We start from the raw sequence: 25,248 nt of genomic DNA on the forward strand, positions 1-25,248 counted from the left end.
ACAGCTGCGTGCCCCTCTCGCTGTCTTTGAAGTTTTGGAGGCAGGACTGGGCAGCTGGCTGTTCTTGCCACGCGGATGTGGGCTGCTGAGGGGCCGTAAAGAGTGCGGGTTTGCTCTGGGGTTGTCATTTTTCCCCGTGAAAGGAACATGTTTCAGGAAAGTCAGACCAGAGAACAGCTCAAGTCGAGGTGCCGTTGGTGACCCCGCACTTGGTGCCGCGCGTCGGGACTTGACTTGGGCGCTGCCGCTGGGGCCCTGCTTGTTTAACCCAGTGAGAGTTTTCCGAGCGGGAGGGTGGCCTCCAGGCCTTTGGCAACAGGTGTCCCCTCTGATCTAGGGAATTCCTGGGCAAGCCGGACGCCGGGCGCCAGCACTGAGTCTCGCTGCCTGAAGAGCATGAAGACCTCTGCCCTTGTCCCCTCCCTCTGGCCAGCCTGGCGCCCGGAGAGGCACCTGGACTGAGGACGTGGTCTCCAGTGGGAGGGCAGTGGGGCCCTGGCAGACCTCAGGCGCCTGCCCTGGGAGCTGGAGCACTGATCTCTGTGGACAGTGCGGGTGGCGGGCGGGTGGCCCTCTCTCCCTCTTGCTGCCACTCACCCTGAGGTCTTGTTGGAAAGACAGTGACAGGACATTCCGGCCGTTGGCTGGTTGATCTCCACTTCCTGAGCTGGGCATTGGAGCCTGGGGAAGGAGGCGTGGGGTCTTGGGACCATGCTGCGCTCTCTGGCACCACCCTCGAGAATGTGGGGAACCTGGGTTCCTTCTGCCTCTTCCTAGCACATGTGGAATGGACTCCAGTGGTTCCTCACCCCCTCCTGCCCTGTGCACCCGCTTGCCTTCCTTGGTGTCCCTGCCTCCCTGGGTGGCCCCACTGCTCCCAGGGGGGAGGTGCCTGGGATCTGCCTTCCTCCAATTTCCACCCACCTGTCCGCCTAACCTGGCCTTAGACTGAGCATTTATTTAAGAATAAAATCGTGGTGGTGGTCTGCCTGTTTTCTCAGTGACACCTCCAGTTGTGCCCAGGCCCTGCCCACAGCCCCAGGCCACTCCCAGAACCCAGTGATAGGGCAGAGGGGTGTCTCCGGAAGGCCAAGGATCGCAGCTGTCTTTCCTCCTTCCTTCTGGACTCTGAGGCTCCTCAGGAAGGGCCATTGTCTCTGCGGGAGGCCTGTTCACGGTGGGGATGGCTTCTCTGGGTGGAGGGGTGGCATTTTCCTACAATACAGGCTTACACAGGTGACCCTTTCAGCCTTAACGGTTAACAAGCTCACTGAACATCACTGTGTTGGTGGGCGGGCCCCTGACCACTCGGGAGAGGATGCGGGCTGCTCCTGCTATCTGGTGGTGGCTCGTTTGTCTGGCTTTTTGTCAGACCAGTTCCCCCTGCACTCGTGCGCCCCAGCCAGTGTCTGCCCCCTCTGGGTCCCACTTCTCACCTCCCCGGCGATGGCTTCTTACAGCCCAGCTATGTCACCTCTACTCGAGGACGAGAGGGTACACATCTTAATATGGAAGGGGACTTGGAGCTGTGCAGGCGCATGGTTTGTCCCAGACTGGAGAACTTCAGTCCACCCGAGTCTCCCCGATCCTCAGGGCCTGCAGCGTTCTCAGCACAGAACTCCGCAGGGGTGGGGAGGGGCTCGTTCACCTGCCCCAACCCTGTGGCCTGTATTCACAGCCGGGGGCCAGCTGGAGGGTCACCCTTCTTTCTGAAGCACCTTAGAGCTGCCTGTCGCTATTCTCGTATCTGGAAAACCCATGTCTTGCTTTCTTATGGTTTTTCCTTTTTTTAATTGACGTATAGTCAGTTTACAGTATGTCAATTTCTGGTGTACAGCACCATGTCCCAGTCTTGCATATACATACATATATTCATTTTCATTTTCTTTTTCATTAAAGGTTATTACAAGATATTGAACCTAGTTTCCTGTGCTACACAGAAGAAATTTTTTTTAATCTATTTATGTATACAGTGGCTAACATTTGCAGATCTCAAACTCCCAAATTTATCCCTTCCCACCCCTTTCCTCCGGTAACCATGATTATTTACTATGTCTGTGAGTCTGTTTTGTAGATGAGTTCATTAGTGTCCTTTTATTTTTCCTTTTTTTTAGATTTCACATGTGACTGATATACGGTATTTTTCTTTTTCTTTCTGGCTTAATTCACATAGAATGATGATCTCTAGGTCCAACCATGTTGCTGTAAATGGCATTATTTTATTCTTTTTTATGGCTCAGTAGTATTCCATTGTATAAATGCACCACAACTTCTTTATCCAGTCATATGCTGATGGACATTTAGGTTGCTTTCATGTCTTGGCTGTTGTAAATAGTGCTGCTGTGAACATTGGGGTGCATGTGTCTTTTCGAATTAAGAGTTCCCTCCGGATATATGCCGAGGAGCAGGATTCCTGGGTCCTATGATAAGTCTATTTTCAGTCTTTTGAGGAATCTCTATACTGTTTTCCACAGTGGCTGCACCAAACTGCATTCCCACCAGCAGTGTAGGAGGGTTCCCTTTTCTCCACAGCCTCTCCAGCATTTGTCATTTGTGGATTTTTGAATGGTGGCCATTCTGACTGGTGTGAGGTGATACCTCATTGTAGTTTTGATCTGCATTTCTCTGATAATTAGTGATATTGAGCATTTTTTCATGTGCCTATTGATCATTTGTCTGTTTTCATTGGAGAATTGCTTGTTTGGGTCTTCTGCCCTTTTTTGGATTGGGTTGTTTGGTTTTTGTTTCGTTGTTGTTGTTAATAAGTTGTATGAGCTGTTTATATATTCTGAAATTAAACCTGTCAGTTGCATCATTTGCAAAAATGTTCTCCCATTCTGTAGGTTGTCGTTTTGTTTTGCTTATGGTTTCCTTTGCTGTGCAAAAGCTTGTAAGTTTAATTAGGTCCCATTTGTTTATTTTTGTTCTTACTTCTATTGCCTCGGTAGACCGCTCTAGGAGAACACTGCTAAGATTTATGTCAGATAATGTTTTTCTTGTATTTTCCTCTGAGATGTTTATCATGTCTTGTCTTATATTTAAGTCTTTAAGCCATTTTGAGTTTATTCTTGTGCATGGTGTGAGGGAGTGCTCTACCTTCATTGATTTACATGCTGCCGTCCAGTTTTCCCAGCACCATTTCCTGAAGAGACTGTCTTTTTCTCCATTGTATATTCTTGCCTCCTTGTTGAAGATTTAATTTATCATAGGTGTGTGGGTTTACTTCTGGGCTCTCTGGTCTGTTCCATTGACCCATGTACTGCTTTTGTGCCAGCACCCCCATGCCTTTTCTTAGACCAGGTTTGAAACAGACAGACTTGCCTCTCCTAAGGTCAGTTTTGTCAGGTTGTCTGTGTTTCCTCACTGGATGGGCTTGCCCTGCACTCCTGGTGTCAGATTCAGGTGTGAGCGCTGCCTGCAGGGCCGCAGATTTCCGTCGCCGCTGGGCCACACCGTCCCAACCCGATGCCGCCTTCCTATAACTGCTCTGTGTCAGAGGTCCTGAGAGTCACCAGAAAGTGCCTCCCTGGCCAGGCAGCCCCTTCATAAGATCACCACCCCACAGCTCAGAGCCACATCCCCAGGCCGTCCTGGCCAGTGAAGCCGTGGGACCTGTTCACAGGCCGTGTAGACCTGGGCTGCTCCGACTGGGATCAAGTCCTGTGTCTCTGTAAGTTGCCTCAGATCTTCTTAGGGGTGTGAGGTAGGAGGCAAAGTAAAAATGTGAGCTGTCGTTGTTTCTGCAGGTGTCTGACAATCTGAGGACAAGGGAGTGCTGAGGGGCAGCTGCCAGAACATCACCTGGCAGGTTACTAGGTCTGCACACGCACCTGGAGGGGGGGTTGTCTCAGCTTGTGACCTCGGTCCAAGCACTTGAGCTTAAACTGGGTTAGGACCAACCCTTCGGAGGGTCACAGGGTCGATCTGTGGTCTGGAACAGCTGGACATTCACAGCTGTGAACCTTGGTCACACGCGTGTGTCACGGGAGCTCCCTAGACCCGAGACCGGGAGAAGGCATCTCCTACATCCCCACCAGGGTCTGCAGCGCGCTTTTGGGTGACACTGAGCGGGGAAATCACATCCCTCCTGGCTTTCTATTCAATCTGCAGTCACACAGTTGGGGGGGGGGGTTTGGTCCCCAGGGCATTCCACTTCCCAGGGCCAGGAGCAGTGGCAGAAGACGGGGGTGGAAAACAATGCAGTTCACACCTAAGTGTCAACACCCTGATGCCGGTCTTCCCAGCGTCTGGGTTGGACGATTCTTTGTAGAGCTGGTGGCCCAGACACACATGCTCCTGGTCCCACATGCAGCTGGGTGAGACTGTCCTCAGGCCCAGAACAACGGGCTGTGGTGCAGCCTGGCCCCCCGCCCACAGGGCCACACACCGGGTCCACGCACCGCCCTCGGTGCAGAGTGAAGCGCACAAGCCGGGTCAGCCAAGCATAAGCAGTTTAATTGGTTTCTCACACGAGGTGGTACAGGAGGGGCACAGTGACGGTCACAGTCGGCCTAGGGATGGGCAGCAGAGCATATCGGGGGCACAGTCACACCCCAGAAGGCGTCCCCGTGACCCTGGAGAAGTGTGCAGTCAGGATGGAGGTGAGGGCAGGGCCGCAGGTGAGGTGGGAGAGACCCGGGAAGGCGCTTCTGCCCACGGCTCCAGGCTGCTGTCTGGGCTCCGCTCTGGGCCCACCTGGTCCTTCTCCAGACCAGGCTGTTGCGCTGCTGGAAAGGGAGCGGGGAGGGGGGCCGGCTTCACATGTAAGACGGAGACGCACCCCAGGCATGGAGGGGTGTGGGGTAGGGGCTGCACGCCCTGCCTCATCCAGCAGAGGCAGGCACCCTGGTCCCACGGCAGGGCCGGGTGAGAACACCCCACCACTGCCTCCCCAGGCAGCAGCTTCAAAAGCACTGGGCTCAGTTGCTAAAAGAATGAAAGGCTTCAACTAGTTTCTTTTTCACAAGGAAAATTTTTTTTTGAAAAAGCAAAACCAAACTGACTTTTTACCAGTCATCCTTGTCTCACCCAAGGCCCCCCTAGATGCTGGACACAGGTGTCCCCCTCAGTGTCACCCCAGCTGTCTCGGGTGCCCACAGGGCAGCTGTGGAGACAAGGCCCAGAGCACTGGACCCTCCCAGCAGGTAGAGCTGGGCCAGGGAGGACCAGAGGCCACACCAGACGGCCAGCCCAAGTGCTGTAGGAACATACACACGTCCCCAGGCTCTGCCACACTGCCTGCCCAGACCCCAGAATCCAGAGGCTCAAAGCTAAAAACAAGCTCACACAAGGCACATGCAAGGCTGTGGGAGCCCGGCTGGCGTCCCCACCTTCCCCACCTCCCAGGGTGGGCGGGCAAAGCTGCAGGCCAGCTGCCCCGGTCAGCGCCACCCTGGTCAGTGCCGCGGGCTCCGCTCTGCTGCAGGCGGCGGGAGAGCCTCTCTGTCAGCATCTTTCCTTCCCCACCATGATCCCCACATTCCTCCCAGAAACAGCAGTGGGAAAAAAAGCAGGTGCTGGGAAGCTGGACGAGGGGCAGAGTCGGCAAGGGGGGCCTAGTCCCTGGAGAGGCTGGGGGGTGGGGTCTGCAGGGCGGAGGGCTCCACGCCCCAGATGTCCCGGGCATACTCGGTGATGGTCCGGTCACTGGAGAACTTGCCGGCACAGGCGATGTTCCTGATAACCTTCTCAGTCCACTCCCGGGGGTTCTGTGGGGGGAAGCCAATGCTGTGTGATCGTGGGCTCTTCCCAGCCGAGCACTCAGCCCTGGGCAGCCTGATGGATGACGAGGAATCTCCACTGAAAAGGGGGCCTTGCCCACCAGGAAAGCTACCAGATGACCAGGTATAGGGGCAAGGAGCCCGGGAGGTCCCCGCCCTGAATGCTCCACGTCCCGCTAGGACACTGCGCACACAACGGACAGAAGAGTGTTCCCTGACCAGCCAGCCCTGACGATCACCCGGTTTCCCAGCCCCTTCTGTTCCTTCACTCAAGGGAAGTCAGGAGTCGTTCCTTTGGGGAAGGGGCGGGACGGGCACCGAGTCAGAAGCACAAGCCCCTCAGGCCCTGTCCAAAGAGCGCCTTGCACGATCTGGACAAACCATCGCAACGACTGCACGGTCACACCCCCATCACCAGTGTCCCCCCCACTGCCATCCTCAGTGCACCACCCCAGGCTCGGGAGCGGGTCTTCCCAGGAGACCCCAGTGGACACGCCCACTCCTCGCAGCTCACACGGGGGACACGCTGGCACCAGCGTCCCTGCCTTTGGAGCTCTGCGCCTTAGAGCTCCAAGTCCCTCGCTGCTGCGGTGGACGCTCACACCTTTCCGAGAAATCGTCCACATCCTCGTTTTAAACACGTTCTCCAGCACACAACGGTCTACACTGCTCATGAGGCCTGTCCCTCTCCCAGGGCCTCGCGCCCCCCTGCTCACACCACAGGGGCGGTCAGGTCGCAGGCTAGGGCACTGGGGCCCCAGGATGGGCACTCCTGCCCTGCTCACTTGCACTGTGGCAGCTGCCCAGAGGCTGCAGGAGCCTGAGCCGGTGTGGACAGAGAGGAGAGGGGCGGCAGGGTCAGTCCCCGAGTGGAAGGAGCCACAAGAGGACCCATGATTCCTGGGAGCAGCCCGAGACAGCAGGACACGGTCGCACCCCCACCAGCTCGGGACCCAAGAGCCTCACCCGGTACAGCCGGTCCACCCGAGCCTGGCAGGCCACATACGCTTCATAATCTGCAAACACCTTGAACCTGAAACAGGAGACGGGAAGTTGGGCTGGGCAGGCACCCCGGCCAACTGCATTCTCACACTCTGCAGGGCAGGGGTGGCCACGGGGGCTGCTCTGTGAGCAACACTTGTGTCCTGGGGACGCTACTCTAGAAGAGACATATTTTAACCCAACATTCTTCTTAAAAACCTGAGTGCGAGGCTTCCTGCCGATTTTGCCCCCAGGGGGAGGGCACGGTGACTGCCAGGCTCAGGTCTCACAGGACTGAGAGATGGAGGTGCAGGATTGATGGTTACAGAAACTGACTGAGGCAGGAACAGTTCATAAAACCCTGGAAGGTCCCTCCTTGAACACAGACCTCAGGCAGGAGACAGCGTTCACCAAAAAAGTGACAGACCAGCCCCAAGGAGATGGAAGTGGGACAGAGGCCGCGTCTCAGCCTCAGACGGACCCTGGTGACACCTGCGAGGAGGCAGCACTGTGGACCTGCTCCCGTGAGCAAGGCCGCACCCAGGACTGATAGGCACAGGACACACCCCATGTACGCAGCCACGTCTTACTTTACAGCCTCGTGAGTGAGTTCGTTCCACCCAGACCACCACTGGGCTCCCCGGGCACCGTCAGAGGCCCCTCAGGTCCCAGGCCCTGGATGGGCCGAGGAGGGAGAGCTCACCAAGGCCCAGGCTTCACCCAGACAACACGCAGTTTTCACCCCGCCTGGAGGACCCTCAGAATGACCCATTGGAAGGGAGGGATGCAGCGGGCCGTCCCACCTGTCATGGTTCAGCAGCATGTTGACGACGTCCTTGAAGCAGTCCGGCTCTCTGGGTGAGAAGAAGCCACTGCCGATCTGGTCCACGGCCTGCCGCAGCTCGGGCAGGCGGTCATAGTACTCCCGGGCATTGTACCTGCGGGGAGACGGCCGTGCGTCCATGACAGCCGCTGGGCCCTCGAGAGGTGGGAGCCACCATGGGTGCGTCAGCCCCACGGGGTCCTGTTACTGTTACAGACACGTTGGCGTATGGCTCTGCTGTCCCCGTGGGGGCACTGCTCAAATTACACCCCCCCCCCCCCCCCCGTGTGCCAGACGGGCTCGTCCCAGGACACAGGGATGGCGCAGAAAGGGCAGCAGGGCGTGCTCACAGGCTGACTTTCTGGGCTCTGGTGCCCAAGGCCTCACCAACTCCCCCGAGCTTTCAGGCGATTAGGCAGTTTCAGCTATTGCTCAGAATTAGGCCAGGCTGGGCCCCCCAGCATGTCCCTGGTCGTGAAAAACCAGTAGAAATGTGAAGTCTCGACACAGGAGGGGCCCTGGACGGGGTCCCGGGACAGGGAAGAGCACTTGTACGAAAAACAAGGAAGCTACCCGAGTACACGGGGTTCCCCGTACTGTCGCTTCAGTTTTCCTGTATATTTAGAACTCTTCCGAGACTACCAGGGTCACTCCACAAAGTCAGGGCAGCAGGTCCCAGCAGCTCTGGCCCCCCATCCCCGAGGGCTCCTGCTCTTGGCGCTTTGGGAACAATGAGCCTGGAGCATGCAGGCTGGGCCGCGGAGCCCCAGCACAGGGAGCCTGCGTGGTGCCCAGGAGGTGGGCAGACGGGCCCTGGGAGGCCGCCACAGACCCACGACTGGTGCCCACAGGCACCAGAGGGACACACACCCTTTGCGGTCCAGGGCCTCCACGTCCTCCACCCGGAGGCCAAAGATGAAGAGGTTCTCGGCCCCTGCCTCCTCAGCCATCTCCACGTTGGCCCCATCCATGGTGCCGATGGTCAGGGCACCGTTGAGCATGAACTTCATGTTGCCCGTGCCCGAGGCCTCGGTGCCCGCGGTGGAGATCTGCTGCGACAGGTCCGCGGCCGGGATCACTGCGGGGGGGTGGAGGCACGAGCAAGACTCGTCGGCCATGAACACTCAGTGCAGAAGCACAGACCCCCCCGAGGGCCCCTCCCTGGTTCCGGGCGGCCCAGGTGGAGGCTCTCCAGGAAAGGGTCTGTCACTTCAGCAAAGCTGTGTTGTAACTGACCTGCAGGGACACACCCTTTCAGTCCCCTAATCACACAATACCTCACCTAACCTGTTCTTTCCTCAAACCAAAGAAATAGAAGTAGCAGATGCCAGGATCTCTTCCCCAGCTCCCCCTGCAGTGACTGCGAGCAGAGCCCGGCCACCAAGCCTGCGCTGGGGGAGGGGGCGAGCACTCTGACCCCGTCCCGGTGACTGACTGAGATCACCTCCCCTTTGCCCCTAAAACCTTTCATGGCTGAGCAGAATCTCCAGAGCTGGGTGGGGACATGAATTGCCAGCTGAGTAACTTTTCCATTTCTGCCAGCCCTGGCCTCGTGTTGACTTCTCCAGCGGCACGCAGCTGGCCCCAAGGTCAGTGCCACTGAGGAGAAGCCTGGCAGGTGCAGTGGATTTTTGTTCTGGAACCTTTTGCAGATGCCCAGCCAAAGTCTGGCGGGGGCCCTGGTCCTGACCTGATGGTGTAATCGCTCCCCTGCACCCTGATGTCCCTTCCGTCTCAGCCTGTGAGGCTCCTGTAACCCCTTCAAGGGGAATCCAGCTCTCACAGGAGGAGGACCGGGGGCGGGGCGGGGGGCGACCTTCCGGTGGTCGCACGCGCAGGAGTTACTCTGGGTCGTGTACAGACTGGGCACAGCAGCCAGGACATGACCCAGTGCAGCCCCGCGGCTTCTCCCAAGCATGGGTTCCCGGCACAGGCTTCTCCACGTGGCACTGGGCACCCAGCCTCCGTCCTGCCTGCCCTCGCATCCCTGCTCCCCGTCCTCCGCTCCACCCCAACCCAGCCGGCGGGCTCTCAGGGTCAGACCAGAACCCACCCCTTCAAGGTCAGCCCAGGCACCAGCCCACTCCGCACCTCCGGCCCCCACGTAGGCCTGTCTCCAGGCGGCAGGCCACACCCAGGACCCACAAAGCAGAGTGGGCACAGGACCGAGGCTCCGAGCTGCCCTCAGAAGGACAGGAGGGGCAGGTGCTGGCCAGTGAGCGAGCAGGTGGGGGCAAGGAAGAGCACCCTCTGGGGGAGGGGGGGCAGCTCGAGGCCACGGACGTGCGAGGCAGGGCTTCCCCGGAGCCTCAGCTGCCAGGTGGGGCCTCTGGCCATGAAGCCTCTGCGGCCGCGGGGCCTGGCCCCTGTGGCAGTTAATCTGCCCGGGAGCGAGACAGGCCCTGACCAGCAAGGACCACGTGTGCCCAGGCAGGGTAGGCTCCCTCACCTTTCTCGGCCAGGGACACCCGGTAGTTCTCCAGGAAGACCACTTTGAGCCTGTCGCCCACGACTGGATCCTGGTTGACAATGTCGCCGATGGATGTCACCAGCTTGATGATCATCTTGGCCATGTGGTAGCCAGGCGCCGCCTGGATGGACGGGGGCAGGCGCTCAGCGCAGACCCCCATGCCAGGCCTGCCCTGGCATGGGGTGGCGGCTCCACGGGGCCGAGGCCACGGCGTCCCCACATGCCCTGCCCTCTGCCCAGCAGACGGATGCACGGGGGGTGCCACCTTGCCCGCATGCACTGGCCTGTCAGCCTCAAGCTCGGGCTTCTGATTCCGGTTTGTTTTTCAGAAACAAAGAAAAGGCACGAGGGCTTCTACGAACTGACTACCAGCTTACAGGACACACAGGGAATGAAGGGAGGTCCTGGAGCAGACCAGAGGGGCACGGTCAGGGAGCCAGCCTGGGACACACAGCCCAGGTCTGTAACTAGTGAACTGCAGGGCGGAAAAAAGAGGGGATGTGGAGAGAAACTGACACGGGAGAGTCAGGAGCCACAGCCACCCCCCACACGAGGACCGTGTGCCCTGATTCGGTCAGAGTGAGCTGTCCCTAGCAGGACAACCGGGCGCATGGCTCCAGCTGGATATTAGCGACATGTTTCAGGTGCGATGGTGGCGGGGTCGGTGCCCAAGGAAAAACGTCATTGTGAAGACAAGTTCTTAGGGGCAAAGTGTTACAACGTCTGTCATTTACTTAAAAACGGCTCAGCAGGAGTCAAGGGGGCGGGTCTCTGGAGGTTCTACGGAGCGAACCGAGGACAGGACCGCCGCTGCATGGCAGCCACACGATGGGACTCCGCGATTGCGTGTCCAAGACCAGGTGCCACAGTCAGAAATGAACGTGGCTGAGCCCAGAGCAGACGCACCAGTGGCTGATGGGGCAGCCAGCGGCCTGCGTCCACCTAGCACACGAGTGTGGGCGAGGCTGGAAGGGCGGCAGCCACCCAAGGGAACGGCGCTGCCCCCGGAGGGAGGGGCCCGCAAGCCCCTTGGCCCCCCCCCCCGCCATGCTGCGCAGGCAGGGGCCCCGTCCAGCTCCCTCCTGTCACTGAGCTGAAGGACACAAGCACACCTAGCGGCAGCACCTCCACCCCCACAGCCCAACCTTGAGCGCGCGCAGAGGACGCCACCTCACCTTGCCCCCGATCATGACAGTCCTGGGTACGACGGCCTGGGCCGGGTCCTTCTTTATCCCTGCAGGACGACAAGGCCAGGTGAGGCCCCTGCAGCCGGACACACCGGAGCCCTGGCACAGGCCGTGGGGACCGGTGTTCTCAGAGCTCAGCCTGAGGCAGGCGCTGCTGAACCAGGAACCCCACGGACAAGGGGGCTGGCTCCCCCGCCCTACACGTGGTCCAGGTCAGCACAGAAGGCCAGCCAGGAAGAGGTGCTTCCAGGCAGCTCAGTGGAGGAGCTGCACCTTTGTTTCCAGAGCCACCCAACACAGGAGCCGCTCTGGCCACCACACTGAGGGCCTTGCACGTGGCGGGCACTTGGAAGACAGGTGCCCCTGGGGTTCTGGAAATTCACCATCAGCCTTGAGGGGCATCTGCTGGGGCAGAGGTGAGAAGCCCCCGGGCCTCCCCTGCGCAGGGCAGATGGTGGGGGGTGGGGTGTACAGCGCTCGCCAGGGAGACGGGTCAGCCCTGTGATTTACAGGAACCAGTAAAGGGCCGGGGCCAGTCTTAACACCTGACTTCAGGTTCCAGCAGGAACACAACTGTCCCTCAGTTCTGAATCTTCCTGCTTTCAGACAGCAGACAGAATAACACGGAGAACAGGAAAAACCCCAAACCCACAAACTGCACTTTTACAGTAACTAGTAGAGAAGAAAAATCTGTTAATTGCAGAGCATCGAGCAAGGTCTGCCTGGTCCCGGAACGAGGGGAAGACGGGCCGTGGACTCGGGGCTCAGCAATCCCCAGCATCCTGGGGGTGGTGCAGGGAGACCTCAGCAGGGCCCCCCACAGGGCACCCTCGGAAGGCGCCCTGGACATCCTGGTGGACAGAGGCAGGGCCTTCCTGGGCCTCCAGGACTTGGACCACGGCGGAGGTATCGCGGGGTGGGGAGGCCCTGGGAAGGGGTCCTGAGGCAGCTCCCCCAGAAAAGAGCGGCCACACAGCTTTGCTGCAGACGCGGGACATGGGACCAGCCGGCCTACAAGTCTCCAACCTGTGACTGTCACCGTGGATGGGACAGCAGAACCGCCCCACAGAGTGCAGGCCGAGCACAGAAGCCACGAGGGAGGGGAGACTCACGGGGACACAGCAGACATGAAACAGAAAAGGAAGGACCTGCAGAAAATGCCAGAGAGAAATCAACAGGCAGGGAGGCGGCGGCGGCAGAAGCCCAGCCCCAGCTCGCCGGAACCCCAGCACAAGAGCACCAGGCGTCTCGCTGCGCTTCAAGGCAACGTCTAGAAGTAACACGTGCTGGTACCAACCAGCACGCCGAGAGGCCCCGAGCATCAGGAAAACCGACCCACCGGCCAGCACAGCCGAGCAAACCGCTCCCCTACGACCAAGGCGCATGGTGCACGGCCCAGCGAATGCCGGCCTCGGCCGAGCATCCTTCCTGAGAGGCCACCAGCTGCCCTGCACACGTGAGGCCTCGGGCTCCACTCCCGCAAGTGGCGTGTGGACAACAGGGAAGCGGGCAGACGGCTCTGCGAGAGACTGGACGCGCTCACCGCAGACAGACCAGGCAGGTCACGGGAGGCTGGCGGAGCAGCGCGGACGTGGTGTGCACACAGGCCGACCGCCCCGTCCGACCGCTGCAGGGATGGAGGGAGGGCCACCCAGCAGGGCACTCGGGACACCACTGGGGCAACGACAGAGAAAGTGCAGAAAATCAAGCGCACAAAAGAAAACCGCGGCGAGGAGCCCAAAACCCGTCTCTGTGAGCAGCTGCGTCTGGCTGGGGAGACGACCCCTCGGGTAGGAGCCAAATCAACCCCGATCGGCATCTGTCCTGTCACGTCTGCCTCACGAGTGACCGGCTCCCCCGGGACGGAGGCCCACTCCTGGCGACGGGAGATCTGATTTCTTGGGAGCGCTGTGTCTGGGAGGCTGTTTGTGGTTCCCACCTTCCACTTCACTGCATTACAGAATGTTAAAGCGAAGTTTTTTCCTTAAGGCTCTATTTCCTTATTTAAAGAACAAGCAAACGTGCATATTTACTTTCTGGGGGTCTCTGATCCACATCTGCTTCATGATCAGATGAGCTTAAATAGTCCAAGGTGTAGAGAAACAAATGCTCTCCAGCTCCAGTGAGTAAACTTGAAATGCCGCCTCTGCTAAGTGAAGTATTTCCAAGTAACTGTAATATCGATCATTACTAAATTTAAAGTGAGTGCGGAACTGAACCTGGAACCCAGCCTCCGAGGGCCCGCAGGCCCCCACCCTGAGCCGGCACAGCCCCTGGGCTGCTCTGTACTGAACACAGGGAAACAGGAGGTCCCCACTCAGAATGCAGTATCGCCCCCTCAACCAACCGCGCAAGGAGAGGATCTAGGTCCCAGTCAGTCGTACAGGGTGACCACATTGTGGAGGGACACAGTCATAGAGTGACCACGTGGAGGGGGACACTCACAGTCGTACAGGGTGACCACGTGGAGGGGACACTCACGGTTGTACAGAGTGACCACGTGCAGGCAGTTCAGCAGCTGCCGCTTGTACTCATGGATCCTCTTGACGTGCACGTCGAACATGGAGGAGGGGTTGACCTTCACCTTGTACTCCTGCTCTAGGAAGGCGGCGAACTTTGCCTTGTTCTCCTGGGAAAACAGAGGGGAGGATGGTGGGACAGTTCCCGGGGCCGAGCCCCAGAGGGACATGGGGAAGCGTAGTTCCGAAAGTGGACCTGCCCAAGTGCCAGACAAACAGGAAAGCAGACCTGGGAGACGCTGAGGGTCAGACCAGCAGAGAATGGAGGCGGGCCGATGGGGGAAGGCCACACGAAGGGCCACTTCCGGCCCCAAGGCCAGGCCGCATGCTCCGCAGGGGAGGCCGCCCCCCACAGCATCCATGTGCGGAAACAGGACCTGCGTGGACCCCGTGTGCTCCCCCGAACGAGCTCTGCGCAGGGGCCAGCAGCCCCTCTGGGAGGTGACGGGGTGGCCGCGGCCGGGCCACACTGCCCACCTGCTTGACCTGGGCCACGTCCCTGATGAGGGCCTCGTCGCCCGCCAGCGGCAGCAGCTTCCTCAGCTGGCTCAGGTCCGTCAGGAAACCCTCCCCGATCCTCTGCAGAACCGAAAAGGGACGTGTGGTTTCACACCTCCTTCACCCTCAGCTCTCCCCTCCTTCCCCGGTCCCCGAGGGAACACTGCGCAGTGAGGCCGGTCAAGTCTCAACGGCGGACGCGTCCACTGCAAACGCAGGAGACTGCCGTCTCAAAGCACCCCCAGGCTTGCACCCACCGCAGCCAACTGGACGGGGCCTTCCAGCCACCCCCCCACCCCAGCTGGGCCTGGGCACCCCCTTCACACCAGTGGGAGCTGCTTCCAGACCAGCGTCCCACAGCACGCCCCGCCCAACCTCCCTGTTGCTCATTTAGGACCCAGAGGAAAACTCCTGGCCTCCCGACACCGGGCCGTGTCCGCAGCCTGGCCCGGCACCGAGGCCACGCTGGCCAGACCCGGGCGGGCCGTGTCCCCCGCGCAGCGCCCTGGAGCAGAGACCCGCTGCCCCTGCAGCGCTGCTCCCAGCCGCCTCCCGTCAGCTCTGAGCCCTCAGCTCTGCCGTCCGTCCCTCTTGGGGAAGCCGGCCCTGACACGCAGCCCTCGTCCCAGGCCCACCCCCACCGGCACCTGCCTTCCTGAGCGAGCAAGTCAGCAAGTCGGTAGCGACCACGTGTCCGGCTCACGAAGGCCTCCAGCGGGCAGCCGGCCTGGGCCCAGGACCTCGCCTCTCAGCTCTGGCACCGGCTACTGGGGCTGCTGACCGACTGCCCAGCCCAGCTCTCCCTCGCCGGGCGTCCCAACTGCAAGGCACCCCCGGGCGCTGGGCTCGGAGGTGCCATCTTACCTGCACGATGGTGTCGGCCAGCCCCGGGTTACACAGGAGCAGCCAGCGCCGGGGCGTGATGCCGTTCGTCTTGTTCTGGAACTTCTCTGGCTCCAGCTCACAGAAATCCTTAAAGCTACGAACGCAGAAAACAGGCGACTGTCACAGAGGCTGATCTGAGCAGGAGACGCAGGCACCTCGAAGGGGCCCCGCCCGCCCGCCCCGCCCCCCAGCGGCCAGGGCAGGCGGCACCTCCACGCCCGGGAAGCCGGCGGGCGGGCGGCGCGGCCTTTCACCCACGTCCGCGCTGGGCGGGCTGCGGCCTGGCCACCTCCCGTGGTCGTGGCAGTGGGCAGTGGGCAGGCCTGAGAGCCCAGGGCTCAGCGTCCTCGCCGGTAAGATGAGGACCACCCCCTGCAGAGAAGTCTGCAGGGGGGACGGAACGGCCCCGGGCGAGGCCCCAGGGCAGCACCTGGACCGGACCGCGGGGCAGCCTCCGCACACACACCTGTGGAGGCGGCCAGGCGCTCACGGGAGGTGCACCGAGATCCCCTCCCGCCAAGGAGGGTGGGAGGCATGGAATATGAGCTACAGACTCCTCCTTCCTCTCGGACGAGCCCCAGCCCATCACGCCTGACCTGCCCCGTCCCGGCCGGGACACGAGTCCCCAGGCAGGAGCCTCCGCCTGGACAGACGGAGAACGCAGACAGAGGACCTCCTGGTGACAAGAGGGCTTGGCTCCCTGACGCTGGCCTCAGCCACTGCACTGAGGATGGCCGGCCTGGGATCAGAGGCAGCTCCGGGAAGTGCGGGCCACTCACACCGACTGCTTCACAATCTCCGAGTGGATCCTGGCCACGCCGTTGACAGCGTGGGACCCGATGACACACAGGTGGGCCATGTTGATGCGCTTGCAGTCCCCCTCCTCGATCACAGACATCCTCCGCAGGCGGTCCACGTCCCCGGGGAACAGGGCGGCCACATGCTGCCGGGACAGAGCCAAGAGCAGGGTGGCTGCAGCCCAGACTCCAGGCAGGCCCCAGCACACGTCCACCCCGAGGGCAGCAGGGGTCCAGACTGCAGACCTGGTGGGGCTGCCCTGTGGGAGGAGACAGGAGGCCCGGATGCCCAGGACATGCCGAGTGATGTCCAGGAACAGAGGGTGCGGTCCCCGCTGGCCCGGCAGGGCGCAGCCACATCCTGACCAGTGGGAACTGCTACTGTGTCATCCAGAAGGTTAGAAAAATGGACTGTGAGCACGCCTGAGTGCTAAGTTCCCCTGGTCCTGGACCACTGTCCTCTCTGGAAGTAACGGAAAAGGCAAACGGTGCTTTGTTCCAGATCACCCAGATGCTGTTGTGACGTCTCAGGACAAACACCTCTGGCATTCCAGGAGCTCAGACACTTACATCTGAACCCAGCCCAGAGATGGGAACGTTTTAGAAAGACCTCAACCCGCAACTCCCACACACACGGCAGGGGCCCAGATGAGTGTACTCCGGCCAGCAGCTCTGCCAAGGGACGCCCCCAGCCCAAAGGCCTCTGCTGCACAGAAACTACTCTGGTCAGGAAGTAAACCCCAGGGCAGAGGGGGCCTGTCGGCGCCCCGGTCAGCACAGGAGGGTTGGACCGGCACTTACGTCCAGGTGCTGCTGGTTGAGGGCGTAGATGATCTCCAGGTGCCGGGGCAGCAGCTTCTCAAACATGGGCACGGGCCAGCGCTCCAAGGCCTCGGGCAGCACCGTGTGGTTGGTGTAGGCGCAGGTCTTCCTCGTGATTTCCCAGGCCTAGAACATGCGGGACACCCAATGCTTCCTTTGGGAGACAGCAGCTCTCTGCCAGGAGCCAGGGCAGAGGCCGGGGTCCAGACGCACGCTCTGCTCCCTGCGGCCTGGAGCCTCCCGAACCCACAGCGAGCCCGTCACTTTCCATACTCGACCCACGTGCCCCTCACGTCCATGCCCAGCGACTCGGCCTCCCCGCTACCGGGAGTCACCGCAAACCGAGCACAGCGCTGGGCAGCTTTAACTCCCACCAAGCTGGCCCCACGGTCAGTGCTGAGGGGACTCGCCCTCCGCGGGCCGGGAGTGAGCAGGACCTGCCAGCCCGCCCGGAAGTGCTCCCCACACCAGAGACCAGAAAGGGCTCTGGGTGCTAAAAAAAAATTGGGTGGAACAGTTTCACGTGTTGATTTAATTAAACAAGATCAAGAAAACCCCGCTAAAGAACCTAGAACCAAAGTAAACTGAGTTAGGAAAACAAGCCTAGAAACACGTAAGCCACGCATTCCTTCAAACCTAACCCTGCTGGGTGTTCTTGCCCCAGTTCCAAGATGAACGAATGTAGGCGGAGGCTCTGGCAAGTGCCAGCATCCTCCTCTTGTCGTCCAGAGAGTCACTCTTCTGTAGCCTTTCACTTCTGCTCTCACTCAGTGTCCTGGTTCCTTGGGGGAAACCCCACACCCGCTCCCACGACCCTGTCTCCCAGGGACGACGTCCCTCTGTGCTCCCAAGGCCCCCACGTCCCAGGACGAGCTCAGTACCCACGCGTGCTGTCAGGACAGGCTTGAAGGGCAGCTCCCGGTGGGGCTGCGGGGGCGGGGACGGCACTCCCGGGAGCTGCCCGGCACACCTGTCCCCAGTGCTCACCTTGTCCCAGTCTACTTTCTCCACGTCCACCAGGATCCGCATGAGCTCGGGGATGGCAAGGGCCGGGTGCGTGTCGTTCAGCTGGATGGCCACCTGCATTCACACGCCCGTGGGGGGCCCACGGTTGGCATGTGTAGAAGTGGGGTCCTCAGCCGCCCACCCCGGGAAGCTGGTCACAGGGCCGACAGCAGGAAGCAGACAGCCCGGCCCGGCACCAGGGCCGGCGTGGAGACTGGTTGGGGAGCAGGGGCGGCTCGGCAGCAGGCGCCCGGGGCCCCCTGCCCGGAACGCTGCCGCCACCTGGGATACGCCTGCAGACTGTTTAAGTCGCTGAACTGAGACTGCAAATCCCTCTGCTGTGCCCGAGGAGGCCACTCCCGGCGTCCCGGACGGCCTCGAGGCCCCCGAGCCCAGCGCAGCCTGCCCTGCCTGGCCCTCCCGCCGCCGAGAGGAGGCAGCCCCACCTGCGAACAGCCCTTCGGCACTGAGCTCACCAGCTGACAAACACACCTTGTCTGGGAAAGTGTCGAAACAGGTCCTCACGGGGTCGCGGCAGCCGAACTTGGAGGACTTGAAGCGCCGGACGATGTCCTGGAGGGTGGCGGCCACGGCAAAGTACTCCTGCTTCAGCCGCAGCTCCTTGCCCTCGAAGAACTGCGGACACGCGCAGCTCTGGCACCGCGGCCCAGCCTCCGGCCGCGCGGGCCTCCGGCCGGCGGGGGGCGCGGAGGCGTGAGCGGCATGGAGAGCAGGGCCCGGGCACGGTCAGGGGACCCGAGGCTCCAGGGCCCAGCCTGCATGTGACCTGCAGTCGGGGAGGGGCTGTGGCGGCAGCCGGCAGGGGCCGCAGTGCCCTGAACGAGGACAGGGAAGGGCAAGGGCCGGGGCCGGGACGCCCTCTCCCAAGCGAGGCGTTCCAGAACGCCTCCTGCCGGAAGCGTGGGCAGCTGCTGGACCCTCCCGAGTGGGGGGCGGGGTGACCTTCCTGTGAGCCTTGGAGCCCGGTGCCCCCAGCTACGGCGTGCACATGTTTCTCTGATAAAATGAAAAAGCACATGACCCACTGAGCTGGGCAGACTCCAAGGCTTGTCTGGCAGCAACAAGCTGCCAGACGCTGAATTTGGTGGCAGTGGAGGAGTGGCTGGGACGCCCTCCCCTCGCACATGGTGGGCGCACGTTAAAAGCTTGTCAGACAGTGACCGTCACGCATCTCAAGGCGTCACTGCAACACGAGGACCACTGGCCCCACCCGACACACATCACCCAGCTCTCAGGGAACTGGCCTCAGGGGAACAAGAGCAGAAACCAGCCAGGTAGGGGTCTGATGGCTCCGTGGCCCCGCACAGGGCGGCCTGCAGAGTGCAGGGTGGCCGGTGTTCACAGGGAAGGAGGTGTAAGGCCGAGCACCTCCAGGAGCTCTCCCGGGCAGAGGGCAGAGGGCAGAGGGCAGAGGAGAGGCCATGGCGCGCCCAGCCTCCTGGACCTGCTCGCGGGCCTCAGCGGACATGTGGGAGGGACGGAGCCACTCACGTTGTCGTTGGGATACAGGACTCTGGAGATGTTCTCGGCCAGATTCCTGTCCAGGACCGCCTCGATGTAGCCGCCCACGTTGACTGAGGGCAGAGATGAGGGTGAGGACCCGCCCGCCGGCCAAGGCTCCTCTGGCCCTGGCGCTGTGGATTCTCCCCATCAGCCTGAGGACGAGCACTCCTGTGCAGGAGGCGCCTGGAGCTGCAGGGCTGCCCTCCCACACCCAGCAAGGCCCCTGGCTCTTTCTGGAGGGCACGGGGTCCCTGGGAAGCCCTGCCTCACAGGCTCTGTGTGTGAGCGCAGCTCGCGGCGAGTCTGGGGTCGGCCCCCCCAGATGGGGACAGGAGGGGACGCACAGTCGTGCAGCTTGAAGTCATTGGGTGCCTTGGCAGACCACAGTCTCATGGTGTTGACGGTGTCACTCTTGTAGCCAGGCACCGGCGTGTCGTAGGGCATGGCCAACACCACCTGCGGACAAAGACGCGGTCCACAGGCCTGGCCGCCTGCCACCCTCTGGAAGCCGCAGGCTGCCTCTGCCTCCGTGGCTGCTCCTGCTCAGAATAGGCCCAGCCTGCCCTGCGCCATGCCGGCCCGCCCACCCCACGTCCCGAGCTAGGAGCACGTGAGGCAGCCGGGGGTGAGCCTGACTCCACTCCCCGTCAGCTTCCCTTGTCGAGCTCTGCCTGCTTCCATCCCCGGCAGCCACTCCTCCCGCGTGCCCGGTCCCGCCTGTCGTCTTCTCACTCAGCACTGCCTGAGCAACCTCCTGCCCACAGACAACTTGTTTCGACCCATGTCCCACGTCCCCTCCTGCCACAAGCCTTGACCTCGAACCCTCAGCAGAACTCAGCCAGCCTCACAGCCCCTCCCAACAGAACACACTGCACCTGCTCCCCCTGAAGAAGGCTGCCCCCTCCCTCCCCATCCCACCTGCCCAGGAGCCTCAGCCTTGTTCCCACCAAGCTCAGGAAGAGGGGCACAAGCCTCAGGGTCACTTCTGCCCTCGGACCCTCGGATTCTGGCCAGCTTGTGGTGGTGCTTCCATGCGGCTCCACGAGCTGAAGCGGTCCTGACAGCCACAAAGGGCCCTGGGACGCAGCCTTGAGGTGAAGCCCCAGCGTCACCCTCCCTCCTCGCCTCTCCTCAACCCACTGCCCCCAGCCCCCACCCCTGCCCGGCAAGCCTGCCCTCCAGGCTGAGGCCCTCGTCACATCCGCGTGGGATGCCGGCAGCCTGGGCCTCCTCATACACCCCACACCCACTCTTCCATGAGTGGATACAGCTTGAAAACCAGACACCACTCTTGCTTTTTCAAATCAAACACAGCTCATCACGGCATTCCAAGGCTGCCAGCCGCTCTGGCCCGGGTGCCAGATCGACGGATCACTTACGCTGCAGAGAACCCAGACGACTCACTCTTGCATGCCCATGACTTCCCAGGCCTCATGGACCCGCCCCATTTTCATTCAGCTGCCCACCCCACGGGCCGACAGAGGTTCCTCCCTCACCGTGGCCACCCTGCCGTGAAGCCTCTTCGCCTGCTCTATGCCCCAGACATGCACCCTTTACCGGTGCCCACTGCAGCCAATATACCCCCTCTGCCAAGTGCTCGGTGCTCCTACCCTGGTTCCCCCAAAGGGCCCAATGGGGTGGGGGCGCTCCATTCCAGGACATCCACCCAAGGCCCCACATGCCCAGGGCTCCGACAGCTCAGAATTACTGGCGAGATGCCCTGGGGGACACGACTGAGAGCCTGGGGCCAGTCACACCCAGGTGTCAGTGCCTGTCCCTGCCCAGGACCATCCTGCCTGTCGTTATACTACTGCGGGTCTTGACCCAACGCAACACTGACTACACTGTGAAGGGCAGCTCAGTCAGCGTCTCCCACTGTCTGAAGCCTGGTGCCACGCCGCCCCAGCCACACCTCCCAGCGCCACACCTCCCAGCCACACTGCCCCAGCCACGCCCCGCGGTACCTGCGTGTCCAGCCACCGCACGCCCTCGGGGCCGTGCTCCACCCTCCCGTAGAAGTGCACCGGGAGCGTGTATTCCGGCCGGGCCTTCTCCCAGGGGTTGCCATAGCGCAGCCAGTCGTCGGCCTCCTCCACCTGCAAGGGACCCACAGCAGGTGGGTCCTGGGGACGCCGACCAGCACGGAAACAAAAACCGCGGCCTACTTACGGCACAGCTGAGTGTTTAACAATGAACACTGAGGACTATTCAACAAGAAAACTCATCAAATTCAGAAAAATACATCGAAGTGACAAGGCATTAAGAACGCCCTGAACTTAGCAGCAAACAGGAAGAAGTCCTGAGGCGCAGCGTGAACAAGTCTAGGCACGCCACACGGACAGGCCACGTCCTGGGTGACTCCATCCACACCGCGTGTCCAGGAAGCCACTTCACAGACACAGTGTTGCCTGGCACTGGGGCAGGGCTGTGAATGGGACAGGGTCTCTTCGCTGGGTGGCGAAAATGTTTTGGAAATACAGTGAGGATGGCTGCCCTGCTCCTTAAATACATTAAAAACCGCTTGATATCTCAGTCAGGCTGATGTAAACGAAAAATCACTGGCAGTCCACTGCTTTGAAAGCGGCTTTACAGACCCATGCGTGCCCGACGCCACCGGAAGGCACCACCTCTGTTGCGCCTTCCTCAAGGCAGCTTATTTTCCCAAAACTGCACCCAGTGCCACCTAAAACCAGAAAATACGGAAAAGCCATTCCCACAAGCTAGACGCAGCCCACGGCCCCGAGCAGCCTTGGAGAAGCAGCGTTTGGTGGGGCTGCTCTTCCCTTTGCCCTGGGGACTTTCTCTGCTTCCAAGTGATGGAATAAATTAGTTTGTCGGGGCAGTGAGTGAAGAATTACAAATCTAAATTAACTAAAATTTAAATGAGATCAAATCTTTTTTCTTCCAATTTAACGACGTATGTTATTTTGAGGGGTCTGTGAATTAACGGCTGGTCCCCAGAAAGAGCAGCTGGGTCGTCGAGCATCTTAGGATGGTGGCTGCTTCACCGTGGTCCGCTCCAGGGCGCGCCTAGCAGGACTGTCCTGCCACCTGACTTCCCAGTGGCCTGTCCCTGGATGTGATGAGACGCCAGCATCCCAACCCGGCTGTCTCCTCAGAGCAGGCCAGTGAGTTAGTTGCCTGCAGAAGCAGCACTTCCCAGATCCAAGAAGCATGGGGTCTCCCCTCCAGAGACCCCTCTTGACAGGCAGGCTGGCCACCAAGGCTGCTTAGGGACCATGCTTCCACGTGCTACAGCCACACTCACTCTGCCTGCCTGGCTCCCTGGACAACGGGGAGGGACGAGGGCAAGTTTACCACTCGCTTGTCATCTGAGGACTGCCTTTGAATTGTTAAGCAGGATGGCGAGAGGTACAGGAACAAGGAACCAGAAGAAAGAAGTGTCTGTGGCCAAACAGACTGACAGACAGAAAACCAAAACCTTCCTCCCTATGACCTAACACCCCCCTGGCGGGAGGAACCTCAGTCTGTCTTGTAAACACACCCGCTGTCTCACTGCAGAAGAGCCAGGAAGGGCCAGAGCCCACGTGCAAGGCTGGGGCGCAGCCGAGGCGCACACGCGACCGTGAGCAAAGTCACCCGGGAGGCACCGGAGGGAAAGTGCTCTCCTCTCTTCAAGGTTGGAGGGAGCGTTTCTGTAGGTTCAGCGATGGTACAAGCATTTTGTCTCTTTTTGCTTTTGCTCAGGCCTCTCTCGGCTGACAGCATACCTTGAGCGCCTTCAAACACACGGAAATGCCAGAGAACTGGCGGTGACAGCCCACCCAGCACCTGGGCGCTGCCGAGTCGGCTCCTTAGGCCGTGTGCCTGGTCTACCCCGTCTCCGCCCACCCACCCGTTAGTTTCTGGCGCAAAGTAAGCTGCAGATTTCTGCACGGCCCTCCAGGACACTGCAGCGTGCACGTGCTCGCCATGCGTTTATGTTTCGGTCAGTATACACACAGCGGCGTGCCCAGGGCTCAGGCACAACGCTGGTGAGCGCGCACGGCCGCGCACACCTGCAGGACCCAAACGCGGCCGAGGTCGAGGGCTTCACGCAGACTGCGATACTTCCCTCTTACAGACTCTGATCCTAACTCTGGCTCTGCTTTCTCTGGCTTCTGGACTCCACATTGTTTAAACAAACTACTCTCCAGCTGCGTGGAGAGCTGTCCTTCCATTCTGAAACGCCAAACTGAGGGAAATGCGCACCTCGCCCAGTGGAGAGGGTGGGGCTGCATTTCCGCCCAGGCAGCCTTGACCATTTTGCTTGGCTGTCCGACGCCTCAGAAGAGGCTCACCCTTCCTCAGAGCTTTGCAGAGCCCAGCCTCTGGCCCCTCGGACGTCTTCCCCCGCAAGTGTCAGGGAGACGGCAGAAGGTTGGCCTCTGTGCAAACGAGGCTGCCAGTGGCCGAGGGAGCCAAGCCGCACTCACCTGCCAGCCATTGACGACCTTCTGGTTAAAAATCCCGAACTCGTAGCGGATCCCATAACCATACGCTGCCAGACCCAAGGTGGCCATCGAGTCAAGGAAGCAGGCTGCAAACCCAGCACAAAGAGCTGCTTGGGACCAGAGACACTCAGCAGATTGGAGGCCACTGGAGCCCAGGCCTGGCTACCAAGTCAAGCAGGCGCAGGGCTGGCCCGCGGGGCATCAGGCCGCGACTCTGGGGTGACCAGCTGGCCCTATGCTCGGGAAGAGGCACAGGGACCCCAAGTGCCTGGGGCCGGGCCAGCTCATGGGGGTGTGGGAAGGAGACTGAGTCCGACGGAGAACACCACCAAGCCGGCCCGGCACAACACACTGCCCTCACTCAGGCTGCAGGCTCCCCGGCCTCCACACACTCCGTGTGAAAGCCATCTGCCTGGTGGGGTGACACCACGAAATACCTCCCCCGACTTGGGTAAGGACGACACAGAAACAGGGGCTAGAAGGGGGCATTTCACCATCCACGTGCTGAAAACCAAGGTGTCAGAGTGCCCCTGGGGCCCCAAGAAGGTGAGTGCACGCCACCAAATCGAGCCCTCATTCTGATCGAAATGTCCTGAAGACAAATCACAATGTTCCGAATAAAGATCCAGAAGACAGCTTTATTAAACTTCTGGATTAAATTAAAAAGAGAAAAATTTGAAACTCCACATGAAAACACCAGCAAATGACATACACGCCAACTCACCAACTCACCAAGTAGGCACAGGGCCTGGGGTGTCAGGCCCGGGCCCACAAACGCAAGCCCTGGGCTCGCTCTGAGTAAATCACCCTCGTGGGAGGGGCATGGCACGCTACAGCAGGCTCAGGGCTGCCCGGGCTGAACAGGGACGCGGCTCCAGGAGCCACAGGGCTCAGACCCATGGGCTGTCACCCAAGGCCATGGGGAAGGCCAGTGGCACCACTGAGTGGCAGGGAAGGCGACTGGGAGCCAGCAGGAAGGAGCCCGCCGGCAGTCGGGGTAGGGACGGGACCCGCTGGGACAGGTGAGCCGGGTTAGGCAGCCGCTTGGCCCCGTGGGCACTGCTCCCAGACTGAAGCACTGGTCAGGAGAAGCCTGTCCTGGACGAGAGCCCAGGCTTACCTGCCAGCCTCCCCAAGCCCCCGTTCCCAAGGCCAGCGTCCTCTTCTATTTCCTCCAGCTCTTCGAGGTCCAACCCCAGCTGTGAGTAAAAAGAGAAGTAACATTTTAATACTATGTAGTATTTCCCCTTAAGCAACAGGTGGAAAGTTATTTAAATCTTGTGAGCAAATTATCAAAGGTTAGAGTCTGCTTTCTTGTAGACCTGAAAATCCAATGTTAAAATCGTGTTAGGATGTGGAGAAAAGGGGGCCTCCTACACTGCGGGTGGGAGCATAAATTGGTGCAGCCGCTGTGGAGGACAGTAGGGAGATTCCTCAAAAACCAAAATCAGACTTACCAGAGGGTCCAGCAGTCCCACTCCCGGGCAGACATCCGGAGAAAAACATAATTCAAAAAGATACATCCGCCCCAGTTTTCACAGCAGCACTATTTACAGCAGCCAA

At 60.6% G+C, this 25,248-nt stretch overlaps 2 protein-coding genes across 3 annotated transcripts in view; one reads left to right on the top strand and one right to left on the bottom strand.

The window, feature by feature from the left end:
* The window catches only part of ABHD12 (abhydrolase domain containing 12, lysophospholipase), a 70,386-nt gene extending 69,398 nt beyond the window's left edge, over window positions 1–988 (top strand). Inside the window, exon 13 of the mRNA XM_032461689.1 lies at window positions 338–988. Within this exon, the coding sequence (XP_032317580.1) occupies window positions 338–377 (40 nt within the window). The 3' untranslated portion in view covers window positions 378–988. The remainder of the gene's footprint in view (window positions 1–337) is intronic.
* Window positions 989–4,434: 3,446 nt separating this feature from the next.
* PYGB (glycogen phosphorylase B) overlaps window positions 4,435–25,248 on the bottom strand; it is a 37,825-nt gene continuing 17,011 nt past the window's right edge. Inside the window, exons 3-20 of one of the 2 annotated variants that reach the window (XM_032461692.1) lie at window positions 24,806–24,884; window positions 23,668–23,771; window positions 21,196–21,327; window positions 19,576–19,687; window positions 19,220–19,302; window positions 18,200–18,343; window positions 17,690–17,782; window positions 16,682–16,828; window positions 15,863–16,026; window positions 15,063–15,177; window positions 14,178–14,279; window positions 13,663–13,810; window positions 11,170–11,228; window positions 9,974–10,115; window positions 8,395–8,602; window positions 7,505–7,639; window positions 6,687–6,753; window positions 4,435–5,708 (exon numbers count right to left, since the gene is read on the bottom strand). In XM_032461692.1, the coding sequence (XP_032317583.1) occupies window positions 5,556–5,708; window positions 6,687–6,753; window positions 7,505–7,639; window positions 8,395–8,602; window positions 9,974–10,115; window positions 11,170–11,228; window positions 13,663–13,810; window positions 14,178–14,279; window positions 15,063–15,177; window positions 15,863–16,026; window positions 16,682–16,828; window positions 17,690–17,782; window positions 18,200–18,343; window positions 19,220–19,302; window positions 19,576–19,687; window positions 21,196–21,327; window positions 23,668–23,771; window positions 24,806–24,884 (2,187 nt within the window). In that variant the 3' untranslated portion in view covers window positions 4,435–5,555. Of the gene's footprint in view, window positions 5,709–6,686; window positions 6,754–7,502; window positions 7,640–7,874; window positions 7,993–8,394; window positions 8,603–9,973; window positions 10,116–11,169; window positions 11,229–13,662; window positions 13,811–14,177; window positions 14,280–15,062; window positions 15,178–15,862; window positions 16,027–16,681; window positions 16,829–17,689; window positions 17,783–18,199; window positions 18,344–19,219; window positions 19,303–19,575; window positions 19,688–21,195; window positions 21,328–23,667; window positions 23,772–24,805; window positions 24,885–25,248 lie in introns of those variants that run through there. The other variant, XR_004313047.1, reaches the window with a different exon arrangement.

This window comes from Camelus ferus, chromosome 19 (genome assembly GCF_009834535.1).
Source record: "Camelus ferus isolate YT-003-E chromosome 19, BCGSAC_Cfer_1.0, whole genome shotgun sequence".
Classification (NCBI taxonomy): domain Eukaryota; kingdom Metazoa; phylum Chordata; class Mammalia; order Artiodactyla; family Camelidae; genus Camelus; species Camelus ferus.